Source organism: Schistocerca cancellata, chromosome 2 (assembly GCF_023864275.1).
Source record: "Schistocerca cancellata isolate TAMUIC-IGC-003103 chromosome 2, iqSchCanc2.1, whole genome shotgun sequence".
Classification (NCBI taxonomy): domain Eukaryota; kingdom Metazoa; phylum Arthropoda; class Insecta; order Orthoptera; family Acrididae; genus Schistocerca; species Schistocerca cancellata.
Window position 1 is genome coordinate 849951313 of NC_064627.1, and position 19301 is coordinate 849970613.

Here is a 19301-nt window from a genome sequence, read left to right on the forward strand (position 1 = left end):
ATTGTCGGTTGTTTGTTGCTCCTGATTGATACGTAATACGTCATACGTCGATTTATTGCTGGTATCGTAATTAGTGGAGTCGACCGCGAGCCACCGGTGGTACACACCAGCGTGAACGTGTCAAGAACTGCAGTCAGTCAATAACTCTTCCTTGGGGAATGCGAGATACAGTTTCGGTACTGTCAGGTAACTACCATTGAATTTCGTCTCGATCGGGACGTTGTGTGATTTACCGAACCGACATAATAATTGCGAAATTCTCCAGTTTTCTCTTGATAGCTTATGGATCAAAGTCATACTGTGCTGCCTGGAGAGTTACAGTGAAATACAAAAGTAGCACGAGCTTGTAGTATAAGTATGGGAAGTGTCCCTAATTGAAGAGCCGAGAGGAATGTGGTTGAGACGTAGCGTGCGTGTGTTGGCAGAGCGCCGCGATGCCGACGCCGCTGGCGGAGCGGACGGCGACGCCGTGACGCGGACGCCGGCATGGAGAGCCGCCATGGAGACGCCCGCCGCCGCCCCCGCCCCCCTCCCGCCAGCCGCCGCCCCCGGCTGTGACTGCTCCAACATCTCCATCATGCAGCTCTTTCACGAGCTCAAGCAGAAGTTCCCCGCCGTGCCCGACAGAGTCGTCAGTCAGTGCATCCGACAGGTACGCCGCATGCCGAGTAGCATTGGCGTCCTTGGCGAAGGCCATTCACTTTCCTGCGTCATTTCCTCCTTGTATTACACCACCTTCTCTACTTCCTTCTCATATGCCTCTTCCCTTGTTCCCTCCTCCTCCTCCTCATATTCCCCCACCTCCTCGCCGGCCGTGGTGGCCAAGCGGCTAAAGGTGCTACAGTCTGGAACCGCGCGGCCGCTACGGTCGCAGGTTCGAATCCTGCCTCGGGCATGGATGTGTGTGATGTCCTTAGGTTAGTTAGGTTTAAGTAGTTCTAAGTTCTAGGGGACTGATGACCTTAGAAGTTAAGTCCCATAGTGCTCAGGGCCATTTGAACCATTTTGAACCCCTCCTCCTCCTCCTCCTCCTCCTCCTCCTTACCCCTCCTCTCCCTACACCTTCTTTAGTCTCCTCCCCCCTCCTTTTCCCTCCCCTCCTCTTCTTCTTCTTCTTTCCCCTTTTCTTCCTCCTCCTTTTCTTCTCCCTCCTCCTCCTCCTTGTCCTGTCCTGGTTCTGTACTCTCCACTACATCATCTACCTCCTCCCGTGCCTTCTTCTTTTTGTCCTTTTCCTCGTTTGTGTTCTCCACTGATAATTGATTCTTCCTCCTCCTCTGCCTTTGCGTGCTCCTCTGCTCTACCTCCTCCATCTATCCCTTCTCCTCTGTCTACTCCTCCGTTTTGTTCATTGTTCTCTTTTTCCTTCTCCTGCACTGTGTTTTATTCTTTATAGAGACTGTTCTGTCACAGCATATGCCTATCAGCCCTTCGTGCTTGTATGTTATTCACACACACTGCTGTCCGAAAACAGGGCTTTTAAGTAGTAAGAGAGACTTAAGCCACTCAACACATTATACAGCTGTCTTTCCCCATGCTTTTTACGAGTTCAGCAAGATTGTGCTTTACATATTTAAGAATGTAAAAGCAGTTAGATTGGCAAAAACATAAAGTACTTGAGTGTTGGTGTTGCTTTTATATTTGAACTGGTCGCTTACCTTTCCATACAATTAATCTAATATTTTAGCATGTAACTAACGATTCCCGAGCTGACAGCGACTGTGAAAATTCAATTGTCCTTATATACCAGATATTGTTGAATAGCATCACACTGAACATGAACCGATTTTTTGCAGGAGCTTTTGTTTTTAGGCAGTTTTTGATGTTCTTTCAGTTTACTTGTGTATATCTATCTATACGTTCACTATTTCACGCATTCACAAAGAAGGATGAATTGGAAAGTATGATGGATGGTCTTCTTTTACACAAACTTGACATTGATGTTAGTGTAGTTCAAACAATCTTAGAAAACGTGTTTGTCAACGTAAAGGTAAACGTCAGTGGGCAGAAGAAAGAGGACACTATAAATTGTGGCTTTTAGCGAGTTGTGCTCCCTCCTCTAGGGAGAGCTAGACTGTCTGCTTTGTGTCTGCTTTGCTGCTGCCGGTGGAATGCTGAATAACGGAAAACTGGCGGAAATTCGCACTGGAGATGAGGCGACCAGCTGCGTGTGTACTTAAACCCCTCTCTTTCCTTCAGAAAAATCTGTTTACCGGCCGTCTCCGGTGACCTCTGTTTCCGCTTGGCCTTCACCCAAGTCCGAAAATAAGCGCCAGATTCTGCGGAGGATCCAGTTCTTCAAGCGAGAATGCACCGTGCCTCACCGCCCGATTGCTCTTCCATCTGCTCAGTTGGTTGTGGCCACTGCGAGAACCTTTTGTGCGCTTGTCCAACTCTGCATCTTTATTCAGGACCAACGCCTCTGACCAGAGCCGTACCGACGGGGCGGGATAGGCCCCCGGCAAAGACAGTAACAGAAGGAGAACAGAAGCTGACTTGAAAATGAGAAAGAAAGGAGATTTAAAAATTAACCGGCCGAGGCAGTGCATTTCGCCCACGCCTCGTGTTCCTTCATTCTGCATACGAGAAAAAGCTTTTCCCTCAGCACGCGACTGTAAATGCACGTTGTTGTCACATTTGACATTTCTGCAGCGTCATTGTCTCCAATAAACATCGAAAGGAAAAGACCGCTTCCGAACAGATGCCTGTCGCTAACATGGCTTATGTGGCAATTGTGCGCTTGGCTCAGACAACTGCCGCTTACTCAGTTCGCTCGCCTCCAACAGTGGCCTTAGTGCTGCTATTTCGCCACGGTCTTGTACAGGGTATCCCACATAAAACCGGTACGCCTCACGCCCGAGATTCAAGTAACAAAAACTAACTAAAAAGACTAGATAATAGTAACGTTAAAAAACGTGTAGTTACCTATTTGTATAGATGTTGGAAGTGGTTGCCATAGGCATCCAGCCATCACTGACTTCGTGTGAAGATGTCACATGCAACACGCTATAATTCTGCAGGTTGATGTCGTTAATTTCTCTAATGATGTTCCGTTTAAGATCGTCTATTGTGCGAGGATTGTCAGTATACACTTTGCTTCTTAGTGTGCCCCATAAATAAAAGTATCACGACATTAAGTCCATGGACTTTGGGGGGCTCTACGGACATGTCTCTCGTCAGGGAACACGTTGGTGATGTAGATCATACTTTAGCCGGATGTGTAAGCGGTTGTTCCATCTTGTTGGGAGTGCTGCATTGCAGCTTCTCATCATCCCCTAATGGTGAACAGAAAGAGTAAAAGATCTCTAGATATCTGGCACTGTTTAAGGCGTAATTGAAAGATATGGGGACAATAATGCGCATGCCGGGCAGATAACGCCCACCAAACACACATATCTTCTCTGAGCGAAGAGATTCTTAATGCAGAATATGTGGATTGTCCTGCGACCAGTATCTGCAAATGGTGGGAGTTTGGGTAACCTGACAAGTGAAACCAGGCCTCACCTAAGTTGAAGTAAAGCAAAAGGTCCAACTAACCGTTAGCAGTTGATGTCAAGAGCCAGTTACTATAATGAACTCTTTTTTTTTCCTGATCCTCAAATTACAACTCTTGCACCACACTCACACAACAGGCTTTTAATTTCATATCGTGTAGTACACGATGTACGAGATACACCAAACTGCTGCGATAACTCCCCTTCCGACTTGCGGGGACGTTTCGTAATGTCCATGTCTGTAATTTCACGGTTCCTCGCTGTTGGTCGCGCATGTCTCTGTTCATTGTGAACGGATGCTACAGCCCTCCATTTTGTGTATGGATCGTGAGTAGTGCTGGTCATGGGGAGTTTCTTACCAGTGCAGTTCGCCTGAAACATATCTTTATTTTCCTCGATGGGGCATGTCTTTATGTAACACTCCACAATATCAGTTCGCTGTTCTGAGGCAAACTGACCCATTTCTGGGACAACTCAGTGACACGACCTTCTCACCACAGCTGACTCACGAACACACAGCTGCACTTAAATTTCCGATAAAATGCAGTGCAGCCAACTTTCGAGACAGTGTTGCCACTGCACAAGCAATTCGACTAGAGGTGATTAACCGGTACAAGAGGCGTGCCGGTTTCATGTGGGACATCGTATAGTATCTGTATTGTCGGTGTGCAGGTGCTGAAGCAAATATGCTATTTGAACAAAGGCTTCAGATTTTTTCCAGATTTCTTCCGCGAGAGGACTAGAGCGAGGCGCGATGTCGGGTGAAGCAAGCAAGAAAGGTGGAGGTTAATATACGTTATTCACTGGCTCCTTTAGATAGAAGTTTTGCTGCTCCCGACTTATATGAAAATGAGCAGCTGATTTCGGTGCCGAATATAGAAGAGATGTTGATATAGCGGAGCTAATTAGCGAAATAGATGGTTCCAAGTTCCATGTGAAAAAGCTGATGAAGAGCATTTAAACAACATCCCAGTTGAATATTTTGAAGCTCTCTGAAAGTGATGCTCATCCAAACATAGTAATAACTTGGAGGATACTTATGACGATTTCAGAGATTGCGGCGTATTGTGTATGCAGTTCAAGCAAATTAAATATGATGAAAAACCACGTAATGTGGAAAAATGAGTGAAAACAGGCTGTCATATGTAGCTGTCTTATTCGATAGAAGCCGATACCGCTGCCGAGCTTGACTTCAATAAATAATCAATAAGATTGCTTTGTTAAATTTTCTTAGTAGTCTTGGTCTCAATTAAACATAAAATTATCATCTACTGATAACCATTTTCGATCGATTGACAACCACATTCAGATCAAGCTTACTAAAGACTCAGTTCTATGTTGACTACAGTCCATCGCCAGTAAGTGTATCTCAGAACATGATCACTACAGAGCCAGTCCTTAAGTACGCTGTTGGTCTTAACAACCTTTTTATGTGTAATCCGCAACCATACTAAGGACTGTGTACCTCAGTACAATGTTGATCATATGCTTGTTACTAAGCGTACACGTCAGTGATAAAAATAAAATGATGGTCAAAGCATGGTTGTCACTGTTTGAAACCATCAGAAATCAAATCTCTGTGTGTCGACACCAAAACGTGGATAGAATCGGGTTCTCTTGCAGTGCAAGTAGACCAGTCAACACGCTTTCACTGAATGCTCTCGGTTGCAATCCTCTTCATTTGTTTGTCGCCATGTACATAATAAGCGATAGAAATTACATTTCAGTTGTGTGTAGCCTCCTTTTTGTAACTGTTACAGATGTCCGTGTACATAGATATTAGTGAAGTAATGAAATTTCAGATTCACAACAGAGACACCACTAAACTTTGGAAAATAAAGATGCTAATGGTACCTCACGTAACTATAGATGTACTAGGTTAAGTCAATTACTATCCGCAACTTATATTTTTGTTTATTTTCGTAGTACTGTCGTTTTACGTTGATGACGCATGCTTTGTGTATTCGTTGTTATATCTTTGCAATTTTCAAGCTGCTAGGTTAGTTTCGTTATCGTTGCCGTGCTGTTAATCATGGCTTCTCCGCTGTCTATTTGCACCAAAGAAGAGCAACGTTCAGTGATCCGTTTTTTATGGTCGGAAGGCGTATCAGGGACCGAAATTCATCGAAGACTTTCGGTACAGTACGGGAACAGTGTTTTGCCACAACGGAGTGTCTACGAATGGATTGAAAAATTCAGAAATAGTTGCACAAATGTTACGGCACTTTGAAGGAGCCGGACGACCGTTTACTGCCGCAAATGAAGAAACCATTGAGCGTTTGTAACCTCCCCCTCACTTTCCGACCTTAATGACAGTGAAAAATTAAACCGCGTGTACCTAATGGGAGTTTTGGAAAAGCAATCATCACCGAAGTTAACCTGTCGGTAAAGAGGGAGGAAAGGGTTACATCTAAATGAAAGGAAATGTGCTAATGAAACTGGTGGAAATTAATTTTGAAAAGGGGTAAAGTTAATAAAGAAAGTAAATGTGCAACCGTTACGTTAACAATTAACTAGCGGTAATTAGGTATTTGAGATTTGGGGGAAATCACGGTCGCCAGTCCTAAGGACAATTACTATAGTAACTGAAAAAGAAAGGTTATTACACATATAATTAGCACTAGAAGCGTGGCAACTGAAGGTTGACACGTGTAGTGTGAAAACTGAAAGTTTGTCAGAAGTAATAAATTTCGCTACACCCTGACTTAATTTAGCAAAGAATTAATAAAACCGGAAAATCGAAAGTTAATTTAGTGACTGAAGTTAATAGTGAGCTTTCTTTCTGAAGCACATCGAAATTCAGTAAAATACGGTTAGTCTTGGACTACCTCAACAATCATTTCAAAAAACTACTTGAATCTACGCAATTTGGAAATAAGAGATTTAACTTTGAACTTGAATTAAATGATTCTGAACAATTAACAATAGTAAAATTTAGTACGTACCAAGCTGAGCTGCAGTCACAGGTAAGCTAAAATACGATAACAAAACTCGCACTCTTAATTTGTGCTTGTGTAATCTGAATATTGTAGCCAGCTAACTGAACTTTGAAATTAAAGCAGTGAAGTAGAATTAGCTATATTACTTTAGTGCTGGCGTTTAAATTTCAACGACACTCGGGTTCATTTCGGAAAAGGAAGGGACCCTGCTTGGTAATGCAATTGGGACAATGAGCAACAAAGGTTCATGCTAAGTTGCTGTTATTATAGTTACGAAAATGGTACAGTTTGAAAAGCTGAGGTCTGCCATACAGTTCTAAAACTTTACTTGCTTCCAGTCTTCCTTGATGGTTGATTGAAGGTTTGAAGCCGTCGATCGAGGAGGTGGCGACAGTCACTCATTGTCGGCCGGTGCTGTTGCAGAAGCTGGATGTTGGCGCGCCTTCTTCTCGACACGGTCACCAGACGAAACGGGCTCTTGATGTGCGCTAGTTAATGTTTCCCGTCCGCGACACCATGTCAGAAACTATCATCGCAAGTCGAGCGCAATTACATGCTGCCAAACCCCGAAAGCGCGGCAACTCGCGGGAGCGTCACACAACACACCTGCTCCACTCGCTACTCCCGCCAGACCCCTTCCCTCAGCCCGCGCTCCATGCGGCAGAGTTAACACTACCAAAGATCCTACACACTTTGATTCTTCACACGACCTATCGATGTAATCGTTCGACAGCAGTTTTCCCTAGGCAAGACCCAGCGTAAAAGTACAAATAATATTTACGAAACAAACCAACATAAATGCATAAATATATATATACAAACAGTAAAACAATTACAATATATAAAGAGACAGAAATGTCATATCTTGAGGTAACAAAACAAGGAAAACATTACAGTACAATAGATGGAAATAGGAGGATATGCATTTCCGGCGTTACACGTTCACGTGAAATGATTCTCTTGGAAAGACGATTAACTGTTGACGAAGTAGCACATCGTCTGCAAATTAGTCACGGTTCTGCCTACGAAATCATCCATAACAGACTTGGGTTTCATAAAGTTTGTGCAAGATGGGCCCCAAAACAACTCACACAGTTGCATAAACAAACGCGCTTCGGCATCTGCAAAAAAACATTTGGATCGCTGTGGTTACGAAGGGGACAACTTCTTAGACAGGATCATTACTGGTGACGAAACATGGATCCATCATTAGGAGCCGGAGAGTAAACGGCAGAGTACGGAATGGAAACATCCAAATTCTCCGTGCAAGAAAAAGTTCAAGACCCAACCGTCCGTAGGAAAACTGATGCTTACGGTTTTTTGGGACGCATAAGGGCCAGTACTGGAACATTATGGGGAAAGGCGCACAACAATAAACAGTGTACATCACAGTGAAATACTTACTGCCAGGGTAAAGCCTGCAATTCGAAGCAAACGCCGAGGATTGCTGTCAAAAGGTGTTATGTCGTTACACGACAATGTCCGTCCGCATACTGCTGCCCACACTGCTGAAACGCTCCAAAAACTCAAATCTGAAATACTGGATCATCCTCCATATAGTCCCGATCTTGCCCCTTCTGACTATCACTTGTTTGGTCCACTCAAACAGGCATTAAGGGGCCGTCGATTTGCCTCGGACGTAGCAGTGAAAGAAGCGGAGCATTCCTGGCTCGCAGCTCAACCGAGAGCCTTCTTTTATGAGGACATCAGGAAGCTTGTACAACGTTGGACCAAGTGCATTGAAACACAAAGAGACTATGTCGAAAAATGATGTTCTTGTAAGTTTCCTATTTGATTACAATAAAATTTTATAACTACTTTGCGGATAATAATTGATTTACCCTCGTATGTAACAAAATGGCGATACCGTTCAAGCGAAATAGCACCCGTAAAGTACCCTACGTTTGTGTGTAATGTGTGTTGGCTTGGACACGAAGAAAGCAATCCGTAATATGTAACAATGATCCGAAGAAGAAATTACGGCCACCAAAAGAATGTTGGATACAAAAAGCAAAGTAAGAACTGTATTTCAAAAATGAGCATTTTAATATGACGTCGGAAAAGGCAAGCTTGTGCGTTACTAGTACCACGTTGGACTGGTTTCCCGATAATATATTCAAATAACAGGAAAAAATGCCACAGATGCCAATGGATGTGATAAAAACATTGTGTATGAAAGAATTAAAAACTGAAGATTGCGAAATATTCAAATGGTTCAAATGGCTCTGAGCACTATGGGACTTAACTGCTGAGGTCATCAATCCCCTAGAAACTAGAACTACTTAAACCTAACTAACCTAAGGACATCATACACATCGATGCTCGAGGCAGGATTCGAACTTGCTACTGTAGCAGTCGCGCGGTTCCGGACTGAAGCGCCTAGAACTGCTCTTCCATCGCGGCCGGCGTGAAATATTGAATGGGATATTTCGCAGAGACAAATTTTGGATCTGTAACGAAAAACGTTTGTAAACAAAAATAGCATAGTGAAAAGATGAGAAACAACAATATTGTAAACGAATATCTAACGAGTTTAAAATAATATAAAAATGAGATTTATCCAGTTCACTTAGGGAGATTCAAATAGATTTCTTTTATAAATCTATATACTTGCTCCTACCATCAGAAAAAAAACTGACTAAGAAGAGCTACCGCATTAACATTTAGACTTCTTTTATATTTTGTGAAGGTGTGTCCCACTGTCCATGAATATTTAAAACACTTGATGGTTGCACTTGCTAAGAACTGCTAATAAATACTTCTTTAATACAACCGGTTTCAATCCTAGATCACCATCAGGTATCTTAAAGTGATTTAAAACAACTTACAGGGCAGTGCAAAGCATGTGGCGTCAAGTAGATAAAAATCCATCGTAAGCTACTGCTGACAAGCAGTAAAGTACATTATGTTGTCAATAATGAGATGTTCCAAGCACTGTTAATCTTCGTTCTGTACATACTGTCTAATATTTAGTGTGGAGTATATGGAAATCAGTGTGTATAGAGTGTCGTGCGCGAAATACAAAACTATGTACAGAACGAAGATTCTACCACCAAAAGTTGCTAATAGAATATTTACAGTGACTCATCATTTGTGAAGCGCAACAATGCAGACTCGGCATATAATTATACAGGGTGGTTGTAATTAAACTTTCGCTACTTGAGTGAGCCCCCATAACAAACGTTTGATCGTAGGACAATGAAACGTTGTGGTCACATTTGTAAGGACATGTGGAAGAGAAATAACCAATAAACCATTGAAAGAAATACATTTTAATTTCCGCGCGAGGATAACATCTGTTAATGGCGTACCATGTTTACGTCAGAGCAGAAGCTTTGCTCAGTGTGACGACCATCTGCAGCCACGACGGACTGAAACCGCACTAGAGATTGCTCTTGTGCTGCCCGAAACAACAGCGGACCATGGAACGTTTGGTGGTCGTGATACAGCTCGTACACGGTTTGACGATCGCACATTGCGTCCAGCATTCTCAGCTGTGGCAGAAGTAACTTCTTCGCCCAGGAGCAATTCCCAAATCGCCAGTTAATTCTGATATCCGAATCATATTCCTCAACCTCGGTTCCTCTCTGTATTCCTTTAATGCGTCGATAGCCGGGAAGAACCTCAACACTGTTGCTGTTGTTTTGATAAAAAAAAGCTTTACTAGTAAAGGCCTGCTCATCTTGTCTATACCCATGTTTACTGTCTGCAGCTGCAATGACTCACTTCAGTACTACGTCGCCGTACCAGTACCGGCGCCTAATGGCAAGTTGTGACACTAACACTGCTAACAACGTAAATCCTTCAGCGCACAGTTGGGTACCCATACGGTAAATAGTTTTCCGTCTACTCGGGCTCAAGTAACTAAAGTTTGATCATAACCACTCTTTATTGTGCCAATCGAAGAGGAAACATTCCTTCTAGTGTTGGACAATATGCTAACCTATCTAAATTATTGTTATGTCTCACAGAAAATAGACTGTACTGTCAGAACCGTGTCGGATGGGACCGTATCATTATAGATGAGGGAACGCATCCATTTAGTCGCAGTTACAGCGAGAACAATGATACAGATAAATTGCTGCTGTTTATCGAGGAACTGTCTCTAAGAGAACTGATGGAAACGTATTACCAGGGTAAATTTCTTACGGCGTGCATACAATAAAATCCTGGAACCTGTGCAGAAAAAGCATTGACTTAATTCCGATAACAACATAACTAGCGTCAGTGCAACGCATCCCGTAAAATGACTATCTAAACTGCCGAAATTACAATTCTGTTTGAGTGTCAGAAACTCCAGCTAAAGAAAAGTTTGTATAAGGAAAAAAAGTGGAAATGGTGTTTGTAGAATTAGCCTTTTAATCAGAAGTTTCACGTTTTATGGGGCGATAACATAAAGCTCAGCGAGGCGGCGCAGTGCTTAAGAAACTGATCTCGCATTTAGGACGGCGGTTCAAATTCTAAGAGGCCATCCAGACTTATAGAGCTTCCATGATTTCCTATATTTCTGAAAGCAAATGACCTTTTAAAAGGTCGAAGTCCTTTCCCATCCGAATATGTTTTCCGTCTCTAATGACCTCTGTGGTCCGACCGCGGTGGCCGAGCGGTTCTAGGCGCTTCAGTCCGGAACCGCGCGACTGCTACGGTCGCGGGCTCGCATCCTGCCTCGGGCATGGATGTGTGTGATGTCCTTAGGTTAGTTAGGTTTACGTAGTTCTAAATTCTAGGGGACTGTGATGACCTCAGATGTTAAGTCCCATAGTGCTCAGAGCCATCTGAACCATTTTGACCTTTGTGGAACGTTAAACAATATTCTTCTTTCTTTCAAAATCACGAAAATATTTTTGTAAGCAAAAACAATATAGTGTCTTTTTAGTGTTCCGTACCTCAGTCGGTAAAAACGGAACCGTTACAGGATCACATTGTCTATCTAACAAGGGAACCTCCCCATCGCACCCCCCTCAGATTTAGTTATAAGTTGGCACAGTGGATAGTCCTTGAAAAGCTGAACACAGACAGGCAACATCAAGGAGAGACTGAGCTCAGGAGCGCCGTGGTCCTGTGGTTAGCGTCAGCAGCTGCGGAACGAGAGGTCCTTGGTTCAAGTCTTCCCTCGAGTAAAAAGTTTACTTTCTTTATTTTCGCAAAGTTATGATCCGTCCGTTCGTTCATTGACGTCTTTGTTCACTGTAATAAGTTTAGTATCTGTGTTCTGCGACCGCACCGCAAAACCGTGCGATTAGTAGACGAAAGGACGTGCCTCTCCAATGGGAACCGAAAACATTTGATCGCAAGGTCATAGGTCAACCGATTCTCCCACAGGAAAACACGTCTGATATATTCTATACGACACTGGTGACGGCATGTGCGTCACATGACAGGAATATGTTGTCGACCCACCTAACTTGTACACTTGGCGAATGGGTAAAAAGATTCTTCTACCTCGCCCGACTTAGATTTTCTTGTGGATGAGATAATCACTCCCAAAAAAGTGATGAAAACAGAAGAGTTTGTCATATAAACTGCAACAAATGAATGCAACAGTTCACAGCCGCACAGTTTTCCCTGTGCTCTGTCAAAACATATGTTTTTAACGTTTTCAAATTTTTCCGTGTGTTGACTGTCAAATCCTGCATATGTCCAAGCAAATCTGAACACGTCCTGGAATTTTGGAGAGCGAAGTTGATTATGTGTGAGTGCCTGAACTTTGATAATTGACACACGATCTCGTAAAAAATACTGCTCTGTGTACCTGTGCAGCTTCGCAAAATCATAGAATCTTTTCATAAAGTATATCACTTGCCGAAACCCAAACACATCCAACGGTTGCACAAGAGGTGTACAACCTGGAGGAATGGTAATGTCTTCTCCCACACCAAAATTGTACAATGCCTGATTCTTCTGTCCAGTGTAGCTCTCAGGGAGATAATAATGGTCTGAAAATAAAAATTAAATTTTTTACTCGAGGGAAGACTTGAACCAAGGACCTCTCGTTCCGCAGCTGCTGACGCTAACCACAGGACCACGGCGCTCCTGAGCTCAGTCTCTCCTTGATGTTGCCTGTCTTGCGCATGGACTACTCAGTTTGTATATTTTGCTTACTTTTCTCATAGTTCCACACAACTTCTTCCGGTTTTCTCGATTGATCTGTGTTCAGTTTATCAAGGTCTGTCCATTGTGCCAACTTATAATTAAATCTGAGGGTGGTGCGATGGGGAGGTTCCCTTGTAAGACCATTCTCAGGATCGGGCTGACGTATGAAGTTGAATTTGTCACTTACTAAGGTCTATGGCCCTTTGGCGGTGTAAATAATTTAAGATTCTAAGACAGTGCGATCAAAAGATACTCACTAACTCTCATGAAAGCCTCTAGGTTACTTACGGTTGACCTAGTGTAATGAAAATTGGCAAGGAGCAAGCTTTGACAGTACAGGTAAAGGGAAGTCTTAATTTGTGATTATACTTAACATGAAAAAAGTATTTTTTTTTTTTTTGCGATCCGACCTCAAAATTGAACTTAAAACGTTCTTGAAATCTTGGAATTCCCAGGAACGTTATCTCGATAACAGGCATAAATCGTAGAGATTCTCTGTTCCTGGGATGGATGAATTGTCTATATACATAATTGAGCTTTTACGGAACCTTCAGATCGCGTGTCCTACTCTCGCACCTGGCGACTGTATATATATATATATATATATATATATATATATATATATATTGCTGTAGTTCCAGATAGTTACGTAAGAAAGAGAGTTAAACGTTGACAGTGGAAAATCCAACCACACTGTACACGGTGATCCAGAAACACTGTCATAGACTTTGGGAATTGGTTCCTTACACCAAAACAAGAAATAAGTTGATATGCATTTATGTTCGAAAAATCTTTCGTTTTCGATTTATTAATGAAAGTTTGTGCTTAACGGCTTTTCTCACACAACCCAACAACTTCAATGCACTCAATCAAAGATCAATTTGACGCTCTGGAACTAGATGGCAACTTTAGGAGGAGATGTAATAACTTATTTCTATGAGCATCACGTATCCTCGTGCTGCAGGTCAGGCTAGACATCAGCATCAGTTTAAGATAACTGTGTAGGCTGTAATTGCAGGTGACTGACTGGTAAGAGGTCACGTCTTATAGGTGCTGCCTATAAGGACTTTATACAGAAAACTCTCCAAGACTTACTGCAGGATACGCTCTTGCAAATAAGAAGAAACATCTGTGTTGTGCATGACGGAACTCCAACATATTTTAGTCTCGTTGTTCGAGATCCACTGCCTGGTATCTACCATGACAGATGGATGGATAGGGGAGGGTCACTTACATGACCTGCACGTTCTACCAACCGTAAACATTTCTTTGATTTTTTTTTTTATCTCTGGGTGTCATCTTAAACAACTGGTTTATGCAGCAGCCAGACCCAGATCAGAAGCTTTGCATTGTCCTGTCATCGGGTTTGCAAAAACATTCGACACCGTCTGATAGTATTTGAAAGGGTGCGATAGTCGATGATTCGATTAATGCGTGCGTATGCGGAAGCAAGAGGGTAACATTTCGAACATTTATTATGAATTTATGAGTCAGTGACACTTTTTGGATTACAATGCATAACATGTGTTGAACATGAAGTTTCAATGTGAAACTAAGAGCTTTTGCGCATACGGTTACATGAACTTTTATTCTTGTATGGGTGTAAAATCACCCTGCATAAGATTTATGTTATTTCCTACGTATAATTGTGTTTTCGTAAGAGAAATGACGGCGATCATCCACGGTACGGGATGCTGGCCAGTAAATGCCTGACAGACGGTCCGGAGGCAAGTGGGTGAAGTGTACTGGAGAGAGCTCGGTCTGGTTGTTATTCTCTCTCTTTCCGCGTGTCCCCGTTTGAAAATATGCCTCGTGACCACCCTGCTGGCCGCCTCGGGTACGCCCGTGTTCTAGAAAGCTTGGCTGCTTTTAATGAATGTTGCACTCTGTGTTCTCTCCCGAAACAGTGATTCACCGTTTGGGCGGTATTTTTAGCGCGTGGCCGTGATCTAACAACTAAAATTGAACAGCTCTCAGGAAACTGTTTGCACGCTCGCGCTCCTGCTTAATGCAGAGTATTAATATCGCCGTTATCACTGGCTGTTATGTCACGGACCCCATCCCTAAATAAACTGGCATTAATCACCCGTGGCCAGAGTGCATAAAGCGCTACTGGAGACTAGCAGTCATAACAAAGTATCAAAATCGCATCTCCACGTACGCAATACCCTGCGGAGATTTCGCTCCAGTTTCATTTAAAAAAATTCTTCTCATGACTTTAGGATTTCTTTGTAGTATTTCCATCACACACACACACACACACACACACATATATATATAATGAGTTCAGTGTTGTCTGTTAGTACTTTCTACAGTCATCGATAGCTTGGAAAAATCTGCAAATCTGCATTAATAGTGGGAAGTTCGTGTGTTAAAAGAAATTCTCTGAAAGCCTCATTTGCAGGAAATTAAAGACATATACTGTGAGATAGTGAAATTAACATGTATCATGTATTATACATATAGCTCGAAGAACATAATTCTTAGACACAGACTATTAACTCCTACAAAATTTTATAATGCCCTAGTTGATCATCACGTGGGCTGTAATCATGGGCGTTCGCTATAAAATTTCCATTTTTAGAAATATGAGTTAGTTGTTTAGTTTCGAGAGCCATAGTATTGTGTCACGGCGATCTGACACGTAATGCTATGCAAGCAACTGGCTAAACGACCGGTTTAGCGGAATCACGCAAAACCAGTTCTAGAATGATGATAATGTAATGAATAAAAACTCTGCACGCCAAATTCCAGGGAGGGAGGGGCAAGTGCCATCTCTCGCCCTTCTCCCCTCCCCACTCCGCCACCATCCTTCCCTCCTCCGTGCGGTGCTTATTTCGGAATAATCGTTCATAAATAGATTTTAGCAATTCGGCTCTTGTTGAAACTTGACAGATAGGGAGAGAGAGAAAGAGAGAGAGAGAGAGAGAGAGAGAGAGAGAGAGAGAGAGAGAGAAGCTATTAAGTTTTGTTTTACATTTTTTGGCCTTCTGACACGTTATCCATCCAACCATCTCACTTACACACATGCGAACACCCCTCCCCCCCCCCCACCCCACCCCACACACACACACACATGGTTCAAAAACAGCTTTGAAACTAGCCCTTCGTGAGTTTATTCGCACCACTTCATCTACTAGATGCGAAACCTGTTTTCTTTGTACCCTCCTCCAATGCTCCCATGGATTAGTAACACCTATTATTCTTGCCTCGTTCAGGTTCATTATATTTCGTTAGGGTCTTTCGTTACCAGTAGGACTAGCAACGTGCTTTGCAAATATTTAAACTCGGTTAATATCTGTATGTGTTACCACCAGCTGCGGTCGCAGGTTCGAATCCTGCCTCGGGCATGGATGTGTGTGATGTGCTTAGGTTAGTTAGGTTTAATTAGTTCTAAGTTCTAGGCGACTGATGACCTAAGAAGTTAAGTCGCATAGTGCTCAGAGCCATTTGAACCATTTGTTACCACCATGGTCCCACTAATTATGCCTTTCAACAATTAGCCTGGTAACAGCATGTTGTTTAGTACATATCTCAATGCATTATTATTAATATTATTATTACTAATATTATTATTCTATCGATGGGATTGTGGAAACATCACGTCTGTTACTGTTAGGAAAACAGTGTAATTCGAAACCGAACATTTCACAATTAACGGTGTCGGTATGAATCATGCAGAACAATATCTGTCAGAGGGGTAATGAGCGTTAGGTGGAACAGCGCTCAGGACTGACGGCGTGTTTATACTGTGTGCGCTGTCCACCAGCCAGGAAGTAGTTGCGATCGGAGTAACGCGCCCGTGACAGATTCCAATGTACATGCGTACACGTATTGAATTTTCTCATTGTAAACCTCTAAACCAGTGTGGCAGACGTATGGCATACGTATGGAGTTTTTGGATATGCTTCTGGTCCTTGGTGCATCTGATAACCGGGCTGGTGTTGCCGCTCGTGAATATGCTGTTAGATATCCTCGTCTGCGCCATCCAGATAAAAATGTGTTTTATTGTCTGGAGCTGAGCCTTCGGGTGTCAGGTTCTCTCAAAAAATGGCTCAAATGGCTCTGAGCACTAAGGGACGTAACTTCTGAGGTCATCAGTCCCCTAGAACTTAGAACTATTTAAACCTAACTAACCTAAGGACATCACACACATCCATGCCCGAGGCAGGATTCGAACCTGTGACCGTAGCGGTCGCGCGATTCCAGACTGTAGCGCCTAGAACCGCTCGGCCACTCCGACCGGCCAGGTTCTCTCCTTCCACCATCGCGTGACAGATGTCGTCCACGGACTCACCGTACTCCAGCTACTGAGACAGCTATTCTGGAGGTCATACACCAAGAATCTCAGCGAAGTACACGTAGCGTAGCAAGGCAGCTGCGTGTCTCGCAACGCATGGTCGTTAACGTGCTGCACGAACACGGGCTGCACGCCTATCATTATGCTTTCATGCAACAGCTGCATCCTGCAGATCGTTATCAGCGGATGCATTTCTGCGAATGGTTCCAACAGGAAGCCAACGATGACTTCGTGAACACCGTAATATGGGCGAATGAAGCAGCATTCACTCCTGTGGGTTTCTTAAATATGCACAGTACCAACCATTGGTGTGAGGTTAACCCGCGCGTCCACCGCGACCGTGGATATCAAGTTTACTTTGGTATCAACGTCTGGGCCGGAGTATTGGGCGACAGGTGTTTGAGCCCCTACATGTTGCGTGACAGATTGACTGCACGAAGATACCATGCATTCCTCTCAAACGCGAAGTTGACGCTTGAAACACCCGACATGCGCTGCTAGCGCACGTCCTGAGGCTCAGGCGTGAACCCCATGCCGCCCGTAATCGCAGCAGGATGGCAGCAGACGGTATTATTCGTTTCGGACCTGTTGATTAGTATGGAAGTGTGATTACGCATGTCAATCACATCGCGATTACGGGCAGCATGGGGTTCACGCCTGAGCCTCAGGACGTGCGCTGGCAGCGCATGTCGGGTGTTTCAAGCGTCAACTTCGCGTCTTAATATCTCGGGATGTAATGGGAATATTGCGATGCAATCAACGCCATTGTGTATGTGCTTTGTCACGCTATGGATTGCTGAAGAAAAAATATAGGAGGTCCATTTAAAAAAAAACATAAGTTTGTGTTAAAAAAACACATATGCTTTCGTTTTAGAATGTTTCCAAATATGTACATTCATGGGCCCCAGCCCTACATTGATACCGGTGAAAGTCGTTTTCCAAAAGCTGTTATTGTTCCAGAGATATTTTGGGTGGACAAGATAGCTGGGACACCCTGTATATAAGGAGTGAACATTAATAAAACCGACAAACGACAGGGACTGTTTCCTGACTGGAAGTGGAGGAAAAAACATTCTATGAACATGTGTCCGAAAATGACGGTGTGCATGTTGCGACAACAAATTGTCCCGGAACACAGTACAGGGCTGCATCGCATCCACGTCTCAACAGTTGTTCAGAGTAACCTACATGGGATTGCAGGTGATAGGAATAGTAGCGGTTGTCATGCAGGATAAACATAATCGTACTTTGGCTTAGACGACGTTGGGGGGCCACTTGCCTGGAGCTCGTTCTAGGGTTCGTCTTGTAGAATCCGATCCTCCATATACGGTGTACGGACAGTCCACCGCCTACATGTATGTTCGTCTGTCTAATAGGACCCATGATCACACAAATGCCCAAAAAGAGCATGAAATGTTGTGTGGCGTGGTGTGGTTGTTGTCTATGAGGTTACATGTTTTGGTACAGCCGTGCTGCCTCACGACTGTTGCCATCTCCCTGGCCGTACACAAATACCATCTCGGCTTGTTCCCGACATGAATACCGCGTCTTTCTGCTGCTTACAGTAAGCTGCGAAGTCACACAGCCTGCAAAACACAAGGAACAGACGACACGTGGTCAGAGGAACTGTCATTCGTCAGCATCTACCGTGGCAACGGTGCGTTTCCGGACACATGTTCAGAGGACCTTTTTTCCTCGATTTCCGGTCGGGAATCCGCCCCTGCAGTTTGTCCGTTTTATTAGTATTCACTATGTATATATAACAATTTAATAACTTCTATCCGCCGGCCGGAGTGGCCGTACCGTTCTAGGCGCTACAGTCTGGAACCGAGCGACCGCTACGGTTGCAGGTTCGAATCCTGCCTCGGGCATGGATGTGTGTGATGTCCTTAGGTTAGTTAGGTTTAATTAGTTCTAAGTTCTAGGCGACTGATGACCTCAGAAGTTAAGTCGCATAGTGCTCAGAGCCATTTGAACCATTTGACTTGTATCCAAAATGTGTACACTTATAGAGAGGGCATAAGTCAATTTCACCACTAGTGCGCCTGTAGTTGCCACACAACACGCTGCTTGTACATTCATTACGGTTTCTCATTTGCAGCTCGGCATTAAAAGACCGTGTTTCCAAACGTGATGAACACTTTGGAAGATTTATATAAAAAAGTATGCTAGTTACGCCTTAAGGGAGATTAAATGTAAAGTAGCGAGAGAGCGAAAGAAACCAGAATTTTTGACATATTTTTTTCGTTTTAGTTTCACCGTGCAGTGGAAGCAGCTCGAATGCGGTTTTAGGAGAAAAATGCCATTGTAAAAAGTGCTTTAATGGAATTGGAAAAGGTGTTTTTAAAGAGATTCGCTATCCACCTTCACGAAGACAGTCGAGCTTCTCCGAGTATGATGGCCTTGACACTTTAATAGACCTATATGATTATTCACTTTGTAAGTCCAAGAATTAACAGATGTTATTAGTTGTGG

General features: G+C 43.4%; 1 protein-coding gene across 1 annotated transcript in view; it reads left to right on the top strand.

Annotated features, from left to right (window-relative positions):
* Positions 1-520: 520 nt before the first annotated feature.
* LOC126159303 (TGF-beta-activated kinase 1 and MAP3K7-binding protein 3) overlaps positions 521-19301 on the top strand; it is a gene marked incomplete at its 5' end in the record, with an annotated part of 391229 nt that continues 372448 nt past the window's right edge. The window contains one exon of the mRNA XM_049916505.1: positions 521-652. Coding sequence (XP_049772462.1) covers positions 521-652 — 132 coding nt within the window. The remainder of the gene's footprint in view (positions 653-19301) is intronic.